This window comes from Oculina patagonica, chromosome 14 (genome assembly GCF_052425735.1).
Source record: "Oculina patagonica isolate OP01 chromosome 14, crgOcupat, whole genome shotgun sequence".
Classification (NCBI taxonomy): domain Eukaryota; kingdom Metazoa; phylum Cnidaria; class Anthozoa; order Scleractinia; family Oculinidae; genus Oculina; species Oculina patagonica.
The window spans coordinates 547,627-567,944 of record NC_135771.1 but is presented as its reverse complement, the minus strand read 5'-3'; the positions used below and the strand labels follow the sequence as shown (position 1 = coordinate 567,944).

Below are 20,318 nucleotides of genomic sequence, written 5' to 3'. Positions count from 1 at the left end.
GTACGGTGGCCCATATAGGACATGAGCAATTTTTTTTTCGATTAAAATTTTAACTCAAATTTCAGTTACAAAAATCCGTATTGTGTAATTGTCTAGGCGTACAACTCGGATTTATATTAAAAAATCTTAGTTGTAAACATCGTTTAATGTACAACTCGGATTTTTACCGCAAAAATCCGAGTTGTTGAATTTCCAGAAACACAACTCGGATTTTTACCGCAAAAATCCGAGTTGTTAAATTTCCAGAAACACAACTCGGATTTTTAACACAAAAATCCGAGTTGTTAAATTTTCCAAAACACAACTCAGATTTTTAACACAAAAATCCGAGTTGTTAAATTTTCAAAAACACAACTCGGATTTTTACCGCACAAATCCGAGTTGTTAAATTTCCAAAAACACAACTCGGATTTTTACTTCAGACACGTGGTTTTCCGCCGGGAACAGCTTAAAGTGCTCGGTCTTTCGACCTTATTTGCTTCCGACTTCTTTCTGAGGGTACTGTTATTATTTGGAGGCATTATGTATTGTAGAGCCGTAAGATTGTGGCCAAGGAAGTGTCTAGAGGTCATAAGTCCGCGCTGCGTGGTTTCCGTTTGTAGAGTTGAATGACGCCTCTAAATCTGTACTCTGCCACATGTTGTGCTAGTTTAGTTTGTTTTGGCTAAATTCTAATTGCAAGATATGCTTTAAGCTCTCAAAATGTTCGCTCTGGAAGGACAAGATCTGAAATGTTCCGTGAAAATGTAAACTACTGCAAGATGCAAGATGTATTGTCTTATCACGGATTATCTTGGTCCGGCTTCGCCAGAGACTGTTTCAGCTTTACTATGAAAAAGCTGAAAGTTGGTTTCAGAGAGACATTCTGTGTTGTAAAGGCTATGCTTCTTGCATTATTTTGATCGAGCGCTCTGTCTTTAAAGCTCGATGTTTAGAATTTTACTACCTCCTTTGCTCGTTGCGTTACGTGGGCACCACATGATTCAAATATAAATTTGAAATCTATCACGCGCAAGTCCTACTGACTGTTTTGCGTTTTGTATATGCCACTATATAGTTTAGTTCAGGCAAAAACCATGAAACCATGAAACCATGGTCTTGCCTGATGTCACGAACGAAACCTTGGTCTTGCCTGATGTCACGAACGTAGGAGTCGTGTAGGCCCGTCACCATTATTTACCATGCACTTTAAGCTGTTCCCGGCGGAAAACCACGTGTCTGAAGTAAAAATCCGAGTTGTGTTTTTGGAAATTTAACAACTCGGATTTTTGCGGTAAAAATCCGAGTTGTGTTTTTGAAAATTTAACAACTCGGATTTTTGTGTTAAAAATCCGAGTTGTGTTTTTGAAAATTTAATAACTCGGATTTTTGTGTTAAAAATCCGAGTTGTGTTTCTGGAAATTTAACAACTCGGATTTTTGCGGTAAAAATCCGAGTTGTACATTGAACGATGTTTACAACTAAGATTTTTTAGTATAAATCCGAGTTGTACGCTTAGACAATTACACAATACGGATTTTTGTAACTGAAATTTGAGTTAAAATTTCAATCTAAAAAAAAATTGCTCATGTCCTATATGGGCCACCGTACTTCAGCCCCATACAGATCTACACAAGCATAGCGCTACCGCGCTTTCAAGTTCAGGAGAGCTGAAACTAACAGAAGAAATTCATAGTAGCAAGTCTGTCACAAACGGTAATATAGACCTTGTGTTCAGCACAGAACCTGAAGTTGTCTGGCAAACCAAATAATTCATAAGTGGTTCAGATATCATAGCCTGAGCATACATGACCAGTGTGATGCTTACGTCAAAACAGCAAGACTGAATCGACCTGATCTTCTTCCTGTAGAAATGTTGGGGGGCGTATTTTGCACGCAATAACGTCAGGGAGATCTTATAACGGTTCTTTTTTTGTCAAACAGAGCAGAATGTCGTAAATCTCTGAAAGTTAAAACCAAAATACGTGTGATAAAATTGACCTGATGGCCTTGTGGGGCTAAATTTGATATGCGATGTGACTGATGTTATGTTGTGACGCGGACACAGGATACTGATCTGAAGGGAAGTACTTACGCTCTCAAAATACCGACATAATAATCAACGAAAGCGAAGATTAATATCAGTCTCTGCTTGCACGCCAAGAATTATTTCGTGTTTGTGTTTCAGCAACGGGCAGCTTCGTGTCAGACACCGAACAAGACGCGATCGCTTAGAGGTTGCCTTGTTAGTCAGAGTGTATGCCCACTATGTCGCTACAAACCAGCCTATTAGGAACTCTCTTACTGCTGTCGATTCTTTTCGCCTCTTCGCGGTCAGGATCGTTCAATAATAACACGAAAACGTCAGGTAAGAACATGTGATATAATTTAGCCATATTGAAGAAGTGTTTATGCGTGTCTAAAGTCAGCCGAGGGATTGTATTTATTATTCCGATTGTACAACGCTGGGCTCCCGTGTTACTTACATTAAGCTTTCCTAACTAACCACTCAATTTATGCTTTTGATCACGCAAAATCGTCCTTTTTTAAATATCACTTAAATAAAAGCCTCTGGGGGGTTCAAAAAACTATACACGTTTTAACGGAGCTGTATTAGCCTGAGATAATTAACAATTAGCTCATGCACTATCGAGTTATGGTGCACGCGGGAAGCCCAGTGGAGAGCACGAAAGAAGCGTAAGCCTGAGTTGCTCGAGGCGATAGCCGAGCCGGTCAGCCGAGAGCAGCTCTAGCTTTATCGTGCTCTCCAAACTTCCCAACTCGATAGTGCACAGCTAAAAGCTTGAACCAACTGTTTTATAACATTGCCGGTGAAAATGTAAATCTTCGCGCGAGAGAAAAATATTCTGGCGAAGCGATTTGCTCACGCCATCAGCGTGCACTATTAGATTTTTTGCACGCTCACGTATACTGAATTTGATTGCGCGGCTCTGCTAGCTATGTTATAATAGTGGTTATAGCTTTTGCCTCACTGTTTCTAGAAATCTCCAGGACGTATGATTTGACGAGGTCTTCCCATCTTCATTTAGTTAGTATACTACCGGTAATTGCTTATTATTGTCTTGTTCCAATTTGTTGAGACGCGCACGCATATATTTAATTGTATTTCCGCTTTAACTAAAGACACGCGAAACAATAAGATATTACTCAATCACAACCCAGAATAATATATAAATATAACTTGAATTGATTAGCTAATCTGATATAGGTGCCAATTTTGTGATGCACATCTAGATCTTAGTATGAAATATGTTTTGATCTGAGAGTGAGAATTAGCATTTGAAACCGAAAACCGTACTTGTTATTAAAAATCTGACCACAAAACATTCTCTAAACACTTTAAACTTAACTTGTCACAGGAAATCAAGTTTTCTTATACTTTAATAAGAGTATGCGTTATAGTTGCTATGCTAACATGTTTTTCTCAGAAACTATTTTGCGGTTAAGTACGACGATTTTAATTTGCTTTGAGAAGCAGGATGATTTGTTAAATCAATATTTATTCATTTATTTATTTGGCCCTTTATTTTTACTTATAGCCCCGAGGTCCCAGATTAAAACTTTATTCTGTTTTGTTTTTGCGTAATTTGAGTTCTTGTATAATTTTAATAGTTCCCTTTGTCTTATGAACTTTCTAGCACCCCATACATCATGATAGTTTTGAATTGTAAATTTCCGATTTTTATGGCAAAATGAAGCTTTACTACACGTTATCATATTAGTATACCAAAAACTAACATACATCACATTGTTTCGATTTGTTAAAGTTTTAGAATATGATAACATCACCACGAAAGCTGTTCACAGAAAAGTGCAATCATTTTGTTTTACACTTTAAATTGTAAACTGTTTACATAATCAGTATCATCTTTTTTCTTTTAGAAAAAGAACCATTTACGACCTTCTCAACCCCTTTGCATATAAACAATGGTACTGCGAATAACAGAACTAACTTAAAAAGTACCACATCAATTTTACTATCTAAACAAGAAAAAGAAAGACAAAGCAATAGTACTACTACCACTTCGCCAACAATATCTCATAGCAAGGAACTTTCTAAATCATCACAATTACCTTCACTGGACACCCTGGGTCCGAGTAAATCATTAAGGAATAGCCCTGGTCCTCGCGCGGAAAGCGTTAAAGGAGTTGAAAAGCACAGCACGGTACTGGTTGTGTCACTTGTATTAGCGTTTTGTCTGTCAGCAGTCGGAGTTGTTGTAGCTGTGTTCTTCGTACGCCGGAAAAGGTGAGCAACTTTCGTCGCACATCAATCAACTAATCTTTTCCGTAATGCGATGATGACGGTGACAATCTCAGTAGTATAGCGGCTCTTGTGAGGTTGTAATTCTACTGGTCCGCTAGTGTAGTTGCCTCCTACGCAGACGTTCTTTGGGCTCGTCATCCCACGCGTTTCTCCCCCACGAAAGTCTGCTTAGGAGGCTATTAGTGTAGCAGTTACTATTGTTTTTGGGGGCTAAGGGCACTGTTCCTGTTGTTTGCTGTGTTGTTCTCTCGACAGGCAGCAAGCCATTAATGAAGGACCTTGCGAGAGCTGCTACCTGGGTTGACAAACTTTAAGTGCCGATAAATAAATTCCCTTAAATGATCAATAGCTAATTTTTTCTTTTGATAATGATATACATAAAACTATAACAACATTTCATAAGTTGTCAACTGGACATTTCCTGGGATGCTAGTTCATCCCAAGGTCACCCTAACCCCACATCCCAGCATTTAATTCACCAGTAGTCATTTATACACCTGGGTGGAGAGAGACACTGTGATAGTAAAGTGACCTGCCCAAGAACACAACGAAATGACCCTGGCCAGGGCTGGAACTCAGACCACCAGATCCGGAATCCAGCACACCAACCATTAGGCCACTGGGCCTCCCAAAAATTACACCAAATATAGCACAATAGTCGGTGAGAAAGGTAGATTGTGTCATAATTCGTTTTTCTGGTTTTAGAATTAAGAAGATGAAAAAAGGATTTCAAGAGGAAATGGCAGTAATTTGTCTCCAGTAAGTCCTTATTTTTGTTTATCCAAATAAAACACTTCCGAACAGTGTAGGGATATTGAAGTAGTTATTGCTTCGAAATTAGATTTTGTGCCAATTTTGGTTTAAAGTTCAATCTTGTTTTGAGCAACCGTTACGTGATTGACATAATAATAATAATAATAATAATGTTATTGTTATTAACGTGATTGACATGCACAGCCCAAGAGCATCCTCCTCCACCCCTTCAAATGTTAAAGGAGCCACACCAATCTCTTGTTCTACATGTTCCAGGTTTTTGATATAGTGTATTATTTTGTCCTGGGGATTGTTATTCTTGACATTTAGATAAGGTATGGTAAATCACTCTGGGACAAGCCCAAACCAGGCTTCAGTAGGCTTCACTAAGCAGTGATGGCGGAGACTTCAAACTCGGCTTCCTCGAAGGGATGGTGAGCGGGCTGCCAACCGTTCACTGTCCCACACTAGAGTAGAATGCACAATGAGGAGCACGTGTTTGTCTTTTATATAAATATATGCATAGCATTTATTCACCTCCAGGGCATTTATTACCAATTCACATTGATTTTGAATTGTTGACAGTTGTAACGATTCGCCTTGAACGCTCTTTAAAGCTCTTTTCTTTTATCCTACAAAAACTCTGTGATAAGGCAAAGCCCTACCCCGCACCAGGGAGCCTCGCTAGATATCACAGGCTTTCTTCCATTAATTGCTTATTGCAGGAATGGATACTTCAAAGTGTGATTGGACACCTGGTTATGAGTAACTAAAGTGTAAATCCGTCCTAAGCAAATTTTCAGTTAAAAAGCTTGTTGTTACATGTTGGTCGAGTTTTTTGCTGGTCCGAACTCGGCCCCGGCCCAGACCACATGTATATGATTGGTGGGTCACGGGCGCTTTTATCACTGCGCCATCCCTGCTTTCCTGATTGAGGTCATTATATCGGGTAATAAACGTCACAAAGTGTCCCACCTATTACTTATCCTAGTCACGACCTCTTGATTGCAATATACCTCTAACAGTAGATTTGTTTGTTATTTAGTGACGAGATGGCTACAGAGGCACTGTATTCTTCATGGAAACCGTTCATGGACGGAAATGAAAATAACAAAGTCAAACTTGTCATTGAAACTCGGCCTAATGATGGGACTACTGCAGAGGCGAATACTTGAAATATGGATTCTTCTTTGTTAACACCTTCCCTTGCTTTATCTCAGAAAAAAGGTTACGGACATTTTCCTCCGCTTTTTCGATTCCGGGTTAGGATGAGCGCGACCTCCTTCCTTGAACAGCGGTTGGTAATTGAGCTTAAGAAAACATGCCCGGGGGGGGGGGGTACTCCCATAAATTTCGGATAGGGGTGTGCCGCCAAGGTTCTTAAACCCTGACCCTATTTAAGGATAAAGAAAGCGAAAATTGATACCCTTTTTAAGGCCCAAAACCGAAAAATGACACCCTATTCAAGGGGAGGAGAAGCGTTCCATGACGACCCAAATAACGCTAACCGCGCACGGCAAGACACAAATCTTTATAAAATCGCTTTACTAATACCTGGACAGAAAATTCAGTTTTAAGATATACCTTTTTTGGTTTAGCTGAGCGTTAATTTTAGCTTATAGAATTTAGGTACCCTATCTAAGGATCACACCGGGAACTCATTGCCAAAAGGAGCAAAAATGATACCCTATTTAAGGACCGAGAACCTCAAAAACCATACCCTATCGGGCGCCTGCTTCTATTTTGTATTATAATGTTTCTATATTTTGTATAGTCTCGCTTTGGCTTTTGCTCTAAAAGGTTTAAATGGCAAATGTTAAAAGCGTCGATTTTTAAACAGTGTGTGAAGATGTCCAAATCAATAAATCGTACAAAGTTTAACACGTTTCAAATTCCGTTTTAAAAACACACTCTACTAACTCGTCTTCTAGCCCGCGAACACAGACGTATTTCCGGCTGTCACTTGTCTCCGCCGAAAAATACGTCTGCGTTCGCAGGCTACTCGTCTTCTTTTGTATCAGTCAAGTCCGAGCGAGATTGCTTTGAAGTGACTCCTTACAACTTTGACGACAATTTCGGGCTCTATTTTATACGAGAGTCCCCTCCCGCCTCCGCCCCCCGGAGTATGTACTTCAAAAACAGGACAAAAAGAAACTTTGTGTGTAAAACTGTTTATTGTTTGATGTTACTCAAGAAAATATGTTCTCTTGTGTTACTACAAACAGGAGTCGTACGCAAACACCTTGGTCACGTTGATGCTGGCGTTTGATGACAAACGACTGTGTTGTAAATGCATTGTGACCTAAACCCTGGGTACCAGAGGATTTTTCTAGCGCGTGGCGCAAGAAAACCTATGGCACCCAGGGTACGTGACCTCTAATTCAGTGTACGAAATTCACAGCTTGACACGCACGCGTGGTTATATATTTCAAAAAAAATACTTTACACACAAGAAAAAATAGTATTGAGGACACGCCTAATTAACTTGTGGACGAGAGAACTATTTCTAAAAAATACTGTATACTTAATACGCGCGAGGATAAATATTTTTGAGGACACACTTAATTAACTCGAGGATCAATATTTCAAAAAATACAGGTTATTAAACGCGAGGGTATATATTTCTACAAATGGACTTAGTACACGCAAGGATTAAGATTCTGGAGGAAACACAATAAACGAGGGTAAAAACTTCAATACAAAACGCTTTTAAAACACACGCGATAATAAATGTTTGATAGAAATACGCCTCACGCGGCAATCAATGCACGCAAGGATAATTATTTCTATGAAAATATTTAGTACATGCGAGGAAAACTAATCCTAAAAAATATACGTTGTGCAGAGGAGGTTAGTTATTTTTACGCCGACACACGTAGTACACGCAAGGATAAATAGTGTTATAAAATATAGATACTACGAGTGATGATAAATGTTTCGAGGCAAACACGTCTAATACACGCGAGAATAAATATGTTTAAAATTTTTCATCGTTCTTTTAAAACAGTTCAACATAATAGCCACAGTTCTTGCCTTGATATTGAGAGCTTAATAGTTAAAACAAAGTAGAACTCAAAGTTTCTAAATAGGAAAAACGGAAAGAAATTAACAAGAGCATAGTTATTGTTGAAACCTCATTCGATTCATTTAAAACTAAAGAAGCCAAAGTCATGTGGGCTCCTGTATTTCTTTATATCACACAGTTTTCTTTGTTTTAAGCTAGCTTCTTAGCTAATTAGAGCGCACACAGGATCAAATTAAAGCTGCTTCTAATGAATAACAAAATCTTGAAAGTGCTATTAAACTTTTCAAATCTCAAGACGCCTTTTCAAATTATCCATTGTTTAACAATTTTCTTTCTTATAAAATCTTACTCATTCCGCAGTTCAAGCATCCTTTTGCTGGTGCTGTTACCAATTGTCCATTAATATTACAAAAACTTCGAAGGTAAGTAAAAAAACTGTTCAGTTTATACAAAAAACTAACCAACTGCATCAAGCTCTCCTCTCTTTGCTCTGCATTTCTAGCTTTTCAGTTCATTCATTCTTCTTCTTCCACCAGATCCTTCTCGGGATCAAAATCTTGAATGATAAAACACCAGGTGCCCTTTGCTTTGGAAGTGTAGGGAAGAAGATTAAATTTTCTCAACTTAATCCAGTCTGTGATTCCTTCAACTGTGCTTCGTAAAACTTCTGCTCTCGCCAAATAGTGCTTTCCATCCGGTGCATTCGGCCATTTCCAGTACAATGTTTTGCCTTTATCGTTAGTCATACTTTTGTAGGTGCCTTCTCCTCGGGTTCGCTCCTTGTTGTCTCCAATGTTAATTTTAATTTGAGCCACATATGGCGAAGACAAAGCAAACTCAATTACTTTGACGGCGCCTCCTTCATTGGGGTCCTCTTTGGAGCTGAGCTTTCCATCGTATGCGATCTTGATATAGCCGCCGGTGGAGAACGTACCGGTGAAGCTGTTAATGACCTTGTCATAGTACGAGTGAGGCTTGACATCTTCCTGAAACTCCATGTTCCCTTTAGGCCAACCAACCTTCCCTGATACAATCCTCATGGGAAAATCAGTCTCGTTGATAAATAGCACCGTTGTCGCCGAACCAATTACGATGGGAATAGGTAGTGGGAGGAGTTCCACGGCTGTTAAGATACCACGTAGGCCCTCTGCGAACGTCTTTCCATCGAACTTCAATTGCACTGATTGGCGCGACACTTTTTCTGCTGCTTTTTCCACTTCATCCGAGTCAGGCATTTCAGAAAGTTTCAAGCTTCTTCTGGTTGCTTCTACGACTTTCTTTGCTTCTGGGTTTCGGGTCAAGAGAAGTATTTTTGTCAACTTTCCGCCCTCTGACGGAAGCCGGCCAATGAACTTCAGGTGCTTTTTATCTGACAAGAAGGTCAAAGTTTCTTTGATTTTCGTTGTTCGGTGCGTGATATGTTGATTGATAGTGTCGACTATGTCGCTACTGTCGTCAAACTCTTCATATTTTCCTCTCACCGCTGTTAGAAGCGCCATAAAGCAGGTGTAAGCGTTACAATACGTCACCACGGCCCGCACGAAATCTGCCAAGTCAGGATCTTGCCCTAGACTTTTCTCGTACTTGAACTCGAGTGGGTTGTTGACTCTGGATATCAGCTCGCCCATAAACTGATTATAATCGTGCCACAACTCCGTATCTTCTAGTTCTTTTTTCTTCTTCATCTCCCGAAGCTGCAATTGCTGGAACTCAATACGATCTTTCAAACCGCTCAGCTTTGCATTCTGTAGTTTGTTGTGGAAGTCATTCAACGCTCTGTGGACCACGTTAGCTAGCTGTTCCACCACGCTTGGTTTGGCTGGCTTGTTCGCCGAAATGATAGCCCCAGCAATGCTACACAATGCTGAAAATGCCACCCCACAAGGCCCACCAGCAACTGCCGCGACACTTGAAATGATCTCCAAGGTGCCACACGCTGCGTCATAAGGGTCACCAGTTTCGAACTTTTTCAGTGCATTCACTGTGGTCTTCAAGGCAGCACCAACTTTTGCGATGTTGTCTTCTCTTTCTTTATTTTCTTTACTCTTTCTCTGTTCATTCACCCAGCCATTTATATTGTCGATGCTCTTCTGAAAGTCTGGTTTGTTTTGCGTTGAATTAGAATAGACTTTGAGTATCGAATCGATTTCCGTCAGGTCAAAGTCAGCTTTGGACTTTTCATTCATCATCCAGGGATCCGGTGACGGGTGAAATGTCTGCGTTATAACTGAGAAAAAGAAGGAGAAATAAATACAATGAACATTGTTGAACATCAACGCAATCTGACTATTACAGAATGACAGAGTCTGTGTTACCTACAATTATGTAGGTAACGCTCACACTGAGTTATGTAGTAGCTAACATTTGACTATTGCAAATTTGCAATCATGCAGTGAACAATGACTATTACAGAATTGCATGGAGGCGTTATAAGAGAGTCTCAATGGGGTGATAGCTTTTACGGTTAACGGTTAAAATTTTGGCTTTTTTACGGCTAGCGGTTAATTTATTTCCATAACGGTTTTAAAACAGAAGTTAAAAGTTAATTTTCATTGTTTTTAAAAGTTAAAAATTAATTTCCATTATATTGAAAAAACATATTTTAGGTGTCAGGGCCATTCTGGGACGATGAAGTGAACTAGTTTGGTTTATTTATAATTACTGACCGATTTTTTACGGTTAACATATTTTACGGCTAACGGTTAAAATTTTCCAATTTTTACGCCTGTTGAGGCGCGCGCTCAACACCCTTTCTTTCAGCGGTTTTCCCCCACACACATCCGGGAATAGACACTTCAAAAAATCACTGTTTTCATAGTGAATTCCCATGTGCGTGTAATCTAGTCAATTTGTGCCTTTTGGAACCGTTTATTTCCACTGTTATCCGCCTCCGGATCTTTCTCACCAAACGTCGATAATCGGTAGGCTCTGTTGTTTAATTTTAGCGTTCTAGTTTTGTTTATTGCTGTTATTTCTAGCCAGTTTGTCGCTGTGTTAACAACTTTCGTAACCCTAGCAGCCATGTAATTTTAGCCATTAATTAATTGTTTTCAGAATAAAACGGGGATTTTGTAAAGAACTGACCTCGTCACGTTTCTATCGACTTGGGAATAGACTTCACCGAGAACGCCTATTCATGGTTTTATTCGATTAATTGTTTCGCCGCCTCGATAACAATTATCGCACTGCTCACTGATTTGTTCACCGAGCTTCGCTTGCACAAGGACAACACAAAGCACGTGGTTTCGCTGGATAGTTTTTCGCCCTTGCGAGCAACGACCTCCGTTGTAAACACCAAGATTATTCAGCAAATCGATAAAATACGACCCGTTCCACCTCTGCTAATTCACATGTTGGCGGATTAGACGTCCTTTCCTCGTGAAATGGAAAACAGCGATTTCGACAAACGCGAATCGCGAGCCTCTACGCGGTTAAATTCCGAAGATGTCAGGCGAGAGAGAGCGCTTTCCCTGAAGCGCTCACGTTCTGGTCACCTTGGCTCTCTTACCAAAGCACAAAATGAGATTGAAACACTGTTACTAGACGAAGATTCGCCGAACGTGACCTTAGTAAAACAAAAGTTCGACAATTACGAAATCCTGTGGAAAAACTTTGTTTTGTCGCACAATAAATTTATGGACGTTGCCGAACCTGAAGAAAGGGCAGAAAATTCTGAACGTTTCGACGTCTTAGCTCAGCAAAGGATAAGCCTCTCTTCAAGTGTTGAAAAGTTTATTTGTGATGCAGCAACTAAGTTAAACGAGCAGGTGATGCAAGATTTACAGAAAATGTCTGGTTCAAGACGTCATGGATCCCTGAAGTCACGCAGTCGCCGATCGTCACGCCACTCAAGCAACACTTACAGTTCGAAAGCGCAAGCCCGCAGATTGGAAGCGGAAAAGGCTCAACTGGCTCTTGTGTTTGCCGAACAAGAGAAACAACGGAGAGTTGAAGAAGAAACAAAGATGTTGGAGCTGAAAAGAAAGCAACGTGAACTTGCCCGGATGCGAGAAGCCGAGGAAGAAGAACTAAATGCCATCATTAGGCTGGAATCCCTAAAGACTGAGGCAGACCGCAAGCTCGCAGAAGCAAGAAAGACAGCTGCCATTATGGACTTAGAGGCCAAACTCACTGAAGAAATGGAAGAGGGATTGTCAGACAATGAGTCATCATCAGTGGAGTCACCACCCTTCAATCGTGCACCACCTTCTTCTGGTAGTGATATTAACCTGCCGTTGAATACTGTCACGCATTCTTTGCCCCCAGTGGCACCCAATGTATTGGACATGCCTGCACACCTCCCTGGTGCTTCGTCCATAGCCGCGAGCAGTCTAAACCCACCTATGTTGAGTAGCGCCACTTCCTTTACACTGCCCTATCAGTCTCCGCCTGTAACACCAAGTACATTTGTGCCAACCTCCACTAAGGTATCCGTTACACCAGTAAACACCTCTAAAACCCGTGTTTCATCCACAACCATGGCGAGCAACCTGAGCCCGCCTGTAGTGAACAATCTTACTCCGTCGACACTGCCCTATTGGTCTCCACACATAACGCCAAGTCAATTTGCGCCAGCCTCCACCAAAGTATCCGTCGCGCCAGTGAATACCTTTAAGACCGGTAATTCATTCACAACCACTGTCAGCAGTTTGAGGTCACCTGTAATGAACAATCTTACTCCGTCGACACTGCCCTATTGGTCTCCACCCGTAAAGTCAAGCCCATTTGCACCAGCCTCTACCAAAGTACCTACCACACCTGTGATCACCACTTACACTGGTGCATGGCCTGTCACTGACAGCGGGCTGAGTCCACCCGTAATGAGCAGCCTTGTTCCTTGGGCAACGCCTCGTCAGCCTTTGTTTGGTACCTCAAGTGTGAACGAAATGCCCACACCTTCTGCTAATGGAGAAGTCCTAACTTTGGTTGCCTCAGCCATGAAGGATATTTCAATGGCACAACAAAGGCTTGCTCACAACCAAGACCTACCTCCTATCCAGATAGCAAAGTTCGTCGGAGCGCCAGATGAGTTCCCCTTGTTTCAACAGCGCTTCCAACACTGTGTGATGTCTCGGAAAGACATTGACGACGAGAAGAAGATGACTCGACTACTGCAGTTCCTAGGAGGTGAAGCCAAGGAAGCTGTATGTGGCCTTGAAACAGCCACCGGTGGAATCCATCAAGCACTGAAGATCCTCCAAGAGAGATATGGCAGACCGTGTATGATCATTAATTCTGTAGTGAACAACCTCACCAAAGGACCACCCATCGCAAGCGGAGACAGAGCCGCTTGAGAAAGTTTGCTGATCAGGCCACGAAAGCCCTCGCCACCTTAAAATCCATGAACTGTCTGTCAGAAATCAATCAAGGAAACATCATCAGTATGACAGAGCGCCTACCAAAACACCTGAAGGACAAGTTTGCCACCCTTGCATATGATCTAGAGGCAAAGGGCCAGAGCTTCACCACCCTGAATGACTTTGTGGGCTTCGTAAATAGGCACGCAAGCATTGCAAATCATCCAATAAATCGCACAACAGGTACTGGCCCCTCCTTCAAGAACAAAAGGCCCCCGGACAAGAATGACCTGCCAAAGTTTACAACAATGGCCATCAGTGATGACCGCAAGCCTCAACAAAATCAGAAAAATGGAAAGAAGAAGTCAAACAGCTGTCGTTGCTGTGGTCAAGCGCACCCTTTATACCGATGCGATACGTTTAAGGGGAAGACGCCACAAGAGAGGGCAACCCTAGTCTCCCTGAAGAAGCTGTGCCCAAACTGCCTCAAAGACCGTGAACATTCAGCAGACACTTGTCCCAGCTCCTTCAGGTGCCGTGTTTCAGGATGCGGTGCATTCCACCACTCGCTCCTTCACCCAACCAGTCTTCACGTGAGCGTATCAAGGGACCATTCTGCAGATAGCCTACCCACGCTAGTTGACGGCACGCCCTCTGCTACCTCCTGTAGCACCACCAAGTCTAAGGACTCGGACACCATCCTTCTGCAAGTTGTACCCCTGCGAGTTATTGGTCACAATGGAACTACCATAACCACCTACGCGATGCTAGACTCTGGGTCTGAGATTACCCTGGTAGACCCATCACTCGTCCGTCTGCTAGGTCTCCGTGGCCAACCTGACCGATTGGTTTTCTCAACAGTGAGCAACCACAATGAACCTCAGGAAGGGGAAAGGGTCGATCTTACAGTGGAGTCTCTCATCGATGAGCGACCTCGACAGCTTCAGTTGCTGAGAGCGTGGTCGGGTGCTGAACTGCAGATTCCTCTGCGACATCAATGCATCACTGCCAATAAGGGAAGATGGCCGCATCTTAAGGACGTCCCTTTCCCAGAAGTTGATCGTCAAAAGATCTCGTTGATCATTGGAACTAACGTGCCCGAAGTGTTTATCCCCCTAGAGGTTCGTCATGGCAATCCAGACGACCCCATTGCGATTCGCTCGTGCCTTGGCTTTGCCGTTCTTGGAAGAACTGGGGACAAGCAAATGCGTCAGAGTTATGATGTTCACCATATCCATGCTGCAGTTGATGATGTGTCCCTTAACCATCAAGTCGAGCTTTTCTGGAAGTCTGAGTCCCTTGGCACCAATGAACACTACAAGTCGATGTCGGTAGAGGACAGGCGTGCTGAAAGGATAATCAATGACACGATCTCCAAGAAAGATGATCACTATTGTGTGGGCCTCCTTTGGAAGCATGAAGATCCACAACTTCCCTTTAACCGCCAGATGGCTGAAATACGACTACGCCACCTCAAGCGCCGTCTAGAACGAGATGAGGAGCTACAAGTGAAATACCGCTCAGTTATCAATGGGTACATTGCCATGGGCCATGCTCGCAAGCTCACCCAAGAAGAGGCGGAGCAACGAAGTAGCAAGACATGGTACCTGCCGCACCACCCAGTTGTTAATCCCCACAAACCAGACAAGCTCCGCGTGGTGTTTGACGCAGCAGCTAAATTTGGTGGAACATCCTTGAACGAACAGCTTCTACAAGGCCCGGATTACATAAGCAATCTGGCTGGTGTCCTTATGCGTTTCCGTCAGGAAGGCGTCACCCTCATAGCAGACATAGAAAAAATGTTTCACCAAGTGCTAGTGCCCGCCGAGGACTGTGACGCTCTTCGTTTCCTGTGGTGGTCTGGAAACTTACACGATGCCCCAGAGGAGTACCAGATGCAGGTGCACATATTTGGTGCAACCTCCTCTCCATGCTGCTCAAACAAGGCTTTGAGACAAACAGCTGATGACAATGAGGAAGAGTATGGTACACAAGCCGCCGAAACTGTTCGTCGTAATTTTTATGTTGACGACCTCCTTAAGTCCACCGCCACTGTTGATGAGGCTGCTGACCTTGCTGTTAAGCTCACCGCTATGCTGAAGGAAGGTGGTTTCCATCTCACCAAGTTCTTGAGCAATCGAAGAGAAGTTCTACAGGCACTGCCAACGCAAGAAAGGGCCAACCCAACCCTCAACCTCGAACTAGACAGACTGCCGATCAATCGCACGTTAGGTCTACACTGGGATGCTGAAAGAGATGTTTTCTGCTTTAAAACAGTGCCCACAGACAAGCCAGCTACCAAGCGCGGAATCCTCTCCACCATCAGCTCGCTGTTTGATCCTTTAGGATTTGTGTCGCCGTATGTTCTACCTATCAAGGTGTTGATACAAGAGCTCTGGAAAGAAAAAGTTGAATGGGATGAAGAAATTCAAGACCACCATCTGCAGGTTTGGCAGCAGTGGACACGTTCTTTGCCTTTGATCGAAGCCATCCAAATACCCCGCTGTTACAGGAACCTTAACATGGCGAACGACTGCACAGTTCAACTCCATATGTTCAGCGATGCTAGTGAGTACGCCTACGCAGCCTCAGCTTATCTAAGATTAAGCGATCCCTACGGCCACGTTCAGTGCTCCTTTGTCTTCGGAAAATGTCGCAATTCCCCTGTGAAGAGACCAACTATTCCACGCCTTGAACTCATGGCAAGTCTCATGGCCGTTCGAATCAGCAATATGATCAAGGCAGAGCTAGACCTTCCTGTTGACCATGTGACATTTTGGACTGACTCACTTACGGTACTCCAGTACATCAGGAATGAAACCAGAAGATTTCATCGCTTCGTCGCCACCAGGCTTGAGGAAATTCACGAGCACACGACTCCTGCCCAATGGCATCATGTCCCAGGGATTCTAAACCCAGCTGATGATGGGTCACGAGGATTACCCATTGAAGCGTTTCAGCCTGGATGTCGATGGTGGTCTGGCCCTGACTTCCTCTGGCAAACAGAAGACTGTTGGCCTTGCTGCGATGTTGGCGATGTTAAGGAAGATGACAATGAAGTCATTGCCCCAAAGGCGAATCAGAATACCATAACAGTCACAGTCAGCTCCTCCTTGGACCAGTTGTTAAAGAAGTTCTCATCATGGCCGAAGCTGATCCGGAGTGTGTCATGGCTCATACGCTTCGTTCACTTTGTGAAAGCCAAATGCAACACACTGTCTAAGCCACTCACCAGTAAGATGAACTTGACGGAGATGCACACAGCTTCAACAATCATCATAAGGCTAGTCCAACGTCAGTACTTCCAGGAAGAGTTGGAAGCCCTGAGTTCTGGAAGGCCAGTGAAAAACAGCAGCAAACTGAGTGCATTTTGCCCGATCCTCATAAATGGAGCAATCTGTGTTGGAGGACGACTACAACATGCGCCTGTTGCCTCCCAAGCCATCCATCCTTTGCTTGTTCCCAGCGAGCACCCGGTTGCAGTAGCGATCATCCGACACTACCATGAGATACTCGGACATGCAGGTCGTGAGCATGTCCTGTCAGCTCTACGACAGAAGTTCTGGATTCTCAATGCGCGTGCTCTCACCCGCCGGACACTTCGCCAATGTGTTCCCTGTCGAAAGAGACATGAAGGAGTTATGAAGCAGATGATGGGAGACCTCCCTAAAGCCAGACTCGTACCACATGAACCACCATTCACCTACACAGGGCTTGATTACTTTGGTCCCTTCCACGTCAAGAGAGGCCGGGGTACTGAGAAAGTCTATGGGTGCATCTTTGTTTGTCTCACCTCAAGGGCCATACACATTGAGGATGCAGGATCACTAGAGACGGACACCTTTATCCAGGCCTTGCGCCGTTTCACCTGCATTCGTGGTGCAGCTAAGGAAATCTGGAGTGACAACGGTACTAACTTCACTGGAGCTGAGAATGAAATAAGATTGGCCGTCCAACAGTTGGACCAAGAAGTTGTTCAAAGGTCCCTGCACGAGAAAGAGGTAGAGTGGCACTGTCAACCATTCAAGAAGTGGCACTTCCAGCCCCCCACTGCTAGCCATATGTCTGGGGTGTGGGAGCGTCTCATTAGAAGTGTGCGCAACACCATGAAAGCCGTTCTAGGGCATCCTCATGCCCTAGTTACAAGGGAGACCCTGAGGACCGTATTCGCCGAAACCGTGGGAATCCTGAACAGCAGGCCTCTGTGTCCAAGTAGCGACGACCCTAACGACTGGGAACCTGTCACCCCCAGCCATCTCCTTCAGCAACGCCAGGGTATGTCCCTACCACTTGGAGTTTTTGAAGAAGAGGACATACACTCCCGCAAACAGTGGCGAAGGGGACAGCTCCTCTCTAACCACTTCTGGAAGAGATGGCTCCGCGAGTACTTGCCTCTACTCCAAGAGCGTAAGAAGTGGATTCTTAAACGACGCAACTTGGCAGTCGGTGACCTAGTCCTTGTGGTTACAGAGAATGTCCCACGTGGTCATTGGCTCCTTGGCCGAGTAATTAAGGTTTTCTCGGGCTCTGATGGACTGGTCAGAACCGCAGAAGTCAAGACCAAGAATTCAACACTGTTGCGCCCAATCTCAAAGTTGTGTCTTCTGGAGGAGTCAAATTAGTTGGAGTGACTATACACTATTGAACACTGAACTGTTTCCGGCAGGAAATCTTAGGATTTAAATAGTTTGTTGAACGCTTAAGGTTTAGCTAGTTCAAAGGGGGGAGCATGTTGAGGCGCGCGCTCAACACCCTTTCTTTCAGCGGTTTTCCCCCACACACATCCGGGAATAGACACTTCAAAAAATCACTGTTTTCATAGTGAATTCCCATGTGCGTGTAATCTAGTCAATTTGTGCCTTTTGGAACCGTTTATTTCCACTGTTATCCGCCTCCGGATCTTTCTCACCAAACGTCGATAATCGGTAGGCTCTGTTGTTTAATTTTAGCGTTCTAGTTTTGTTTATTGCTGTTATTTCTAGCCAGTTTGTCGCTGTGTTAACAACTTTCGTAACCCTAGCAGCCATGTAATTTTAGCCATTAATTAATTGTTTTCAGAATAAAACGGGGATTTTGTAAAGAACTGACCTCGTCACGTTTCTATCGACTTGGGAATAGACTTCACCGAGAACGCCTATTCAACGCCTAACGGCTGTTTTACGGCTAACGGTTATCCCCATTGAGACCCTCTTATAACTACAAACTGACTTGTCCAGTTTGTCGTCAAAAACAGTTGTCTCTAACATGTAGACTTCTCCAGATCAATCAATGCCTATTCTAATCAGTTTAATGTAAAATTTTACTTTCCCATCATATTATTTAACTATGTTTTATAGAACGCAAATAAATGACAGATGCAAATGAGTAATCCTCCAGCCAAGAAGACGGGAACAAAGAACAAAGTTATACAGAAGTAAACACCGGTTGAGAAAATTGTCTTAACTGTAGAATTAGCTTACTTGTACAAAACCTTAAACTCCTTGAAGAAGAGTTATAAAAGGGTTATGTGTATGTCATAATACTGATCTCAAAGCTGAGTCGCAAACAGTAGTTTTGCAACGCTCACTCACTGCTATTCAACGCAAAGTGTGATTTTTTTCAGATAAGTCTAAACAGTATTCACTAGATAAATCGTTTTCTCCTTGCTTGAGCTCCGGAGTATAGTTCATAATCATCATTCTTTAGAACAATTTGAGGCGTTGATCCAAAATCAACTGTGTCAGTGCCGGGTGTCTTCCTACCTAAAATCAACTCTTTTAAAGATTAGAATTTTGATTATGTACATATAATTTCTAGCGTTCTCGCATCAGTAAACTTTTCCCGTTTACAATAAATAGGTCACTATGCCGCACGAAGATATTTTAAAAACTCGCTTTTATTTGAATGTTTCTGTATTGGATTATTAATTCCCAAAAGATAGGTTTTTATTTGATATTGCAAAGAAGTACAACATCCTGCGTTAGCTGTACATTCTTTTTGCTCAGTTTGTATTCAGTCAATCAGTCAAGGAGCAACAATGTGTATCGAATCTATTATAAACGGCCTTTGTTGAATAGAGTTAAAACCCCTGGGGGGGGGGGGGGGACTCCTATATGAAACGGACAGGGATGCTCGTCGGAAATTTTAAAAAGAACCCCTAAAAGAGACCAATCTGGGTGTGGTTCAACCTTTTGTTGACCCCTAAAAGATACAAAAAACTAAGAATAGAATTTATATTTGTATATTTCTTCGTGTGTAACCCTAAACGAGACCATTATGGCTAGAAATATTGGCGTTTTCCCCGGAACACCCTAAGCGAGACCAAAAATCCGAAATTTACACCCCTAAGCGAGACGACGAGCATCCCCGTCACTTTCATATGCGAGTCCCCCCCCCCCCCCCCCCCGGGTTAAAACCGCGGTGTCAGTTCAGGTAGAACAATAGAAGGTTAGTTTTCATAGCTCGGTTTTGCTCAGTCTTGAATTATACACTTCCTTTTTTGCCTTAAGTCTAGTGACAGATTAAGTTCTTATTTTCAAGTGAACTAGCAATCTCATGTATCAGTGCATGTTGAGGAGAAGGCAGGGTGTTGTAAATACAAATGACCCAGTGAGTAGTAAAAACAACTGAAGAGCAAATCATGCTTAGCATTTACATAGGTGTCGTACGCAACAGTGACTACAGCGGCTTCCTGTGGACTTTTCACGAGCACGAAATGTACATGAATGTTCTTCTCAAACATTCGGCAGTTTTGAAATACAGTTAAATGTAAATCTTTAAGGAACGGGTATTAACCATTCTACAGCATTTGTTGCATACCTCGTTTTCACTAGTAAGAATAATGCTATTAATGTTGGCCTCCGGAAGGTTGTCACAAACAAATTTTTCACTGTTGTAATTCGGAGGCATTAGTTGAGTAGCCTGTGTTGCAGCCGGACATGTCATAAAATCCTCGATATTTTGGTTGTTTAGACTATGTGCAACGCAGGCTACAGTT

The 20,318-nt window shown here is 42.8% G+C and overlaps 4 protein-coding genes across 4 annotated transcripts; 3 read left to right on the top strand and 1 right to left on the bottom strand.

The window, feature by feature from the left end:
• Window positions 1–1,605: 1,605 nt before the first annotated feature.
• Window positions 1,606–6,748, top strand: LOC144637429 (uncharacterized). Its single transcript, XM_078496496.1, has 4 exons — window positions 1,606–2,347; window positions 3,883–4,249; window positions 4,973–5,026; window positions 6,066–6,748. The coding sequence occupies exons 1-4, from the start codon at window positions 2,239–2,241 to the stop codon at window positions 6,193–6,195; spliced, it is 660 nt and encodes a 219-aa protein (XP_078352622.1). The 5' UTR covers window positions 1,606–2,238; the 3' UTR covers window positions 6,196–6,748.
• Window positions 6,749–7,781: 1,033 nt separating this feature from the next.
• LOC144638918 (uncharacterized) lies at window positions 7,782–10,231 on the bottom strand. The gene has a single exon (XM_078498204.1). It carries the CDS (start codon window positions 10,229–10,231, stop codon window positions 8,561–8,563), a length of 1,671 nt encoding a protein of 556 aa, XP_078354330.1. The 3' UTR covers window positions 7,782–8,560.
• A 546-nt stretch (window positions 10,232–10,777) lies between these two features.
• LOC144638917 (uncharacterized) lies at window positions 10,778–13,339 on the top strand. Its single transcript, XM_078498202.1, has 2 exons — window positions 10,778–10,966; window positions 11,100–13,339. The coding sequence occupies exon 2, from the start codon at window positions 11,429–11,431 to the stop codon at window positions 13,337–13,339; it is 1,911 nt and encodes a 636-aa protein (XP_078354328.1). The 5' UTR covers window positions 10,778–10,966; window positions 11,100–11,428.
• A 27-nt stretch (window positions 13,340–13,366) lies between these two features.
• LOC144637396 (uncharacterized) lies at window positions 13,367–18,448 on the top strand. Its single transcript, XM_078496461.1, has one exon. It carries the CDS (start codon window positions 13,387–13,389, stop codon window positions 17,962–17,964), a length of 4,578 nt encoding a protein of 1,525 aa, XP_078352587.1. The 5' UTR covers window positions 13,367–13,386; the 3' UTR covers window positions 17,965–18,448.
• The last annotated feature ends 1,870 nt before the right edge of the window (window positions 18,449–20,318 follow it).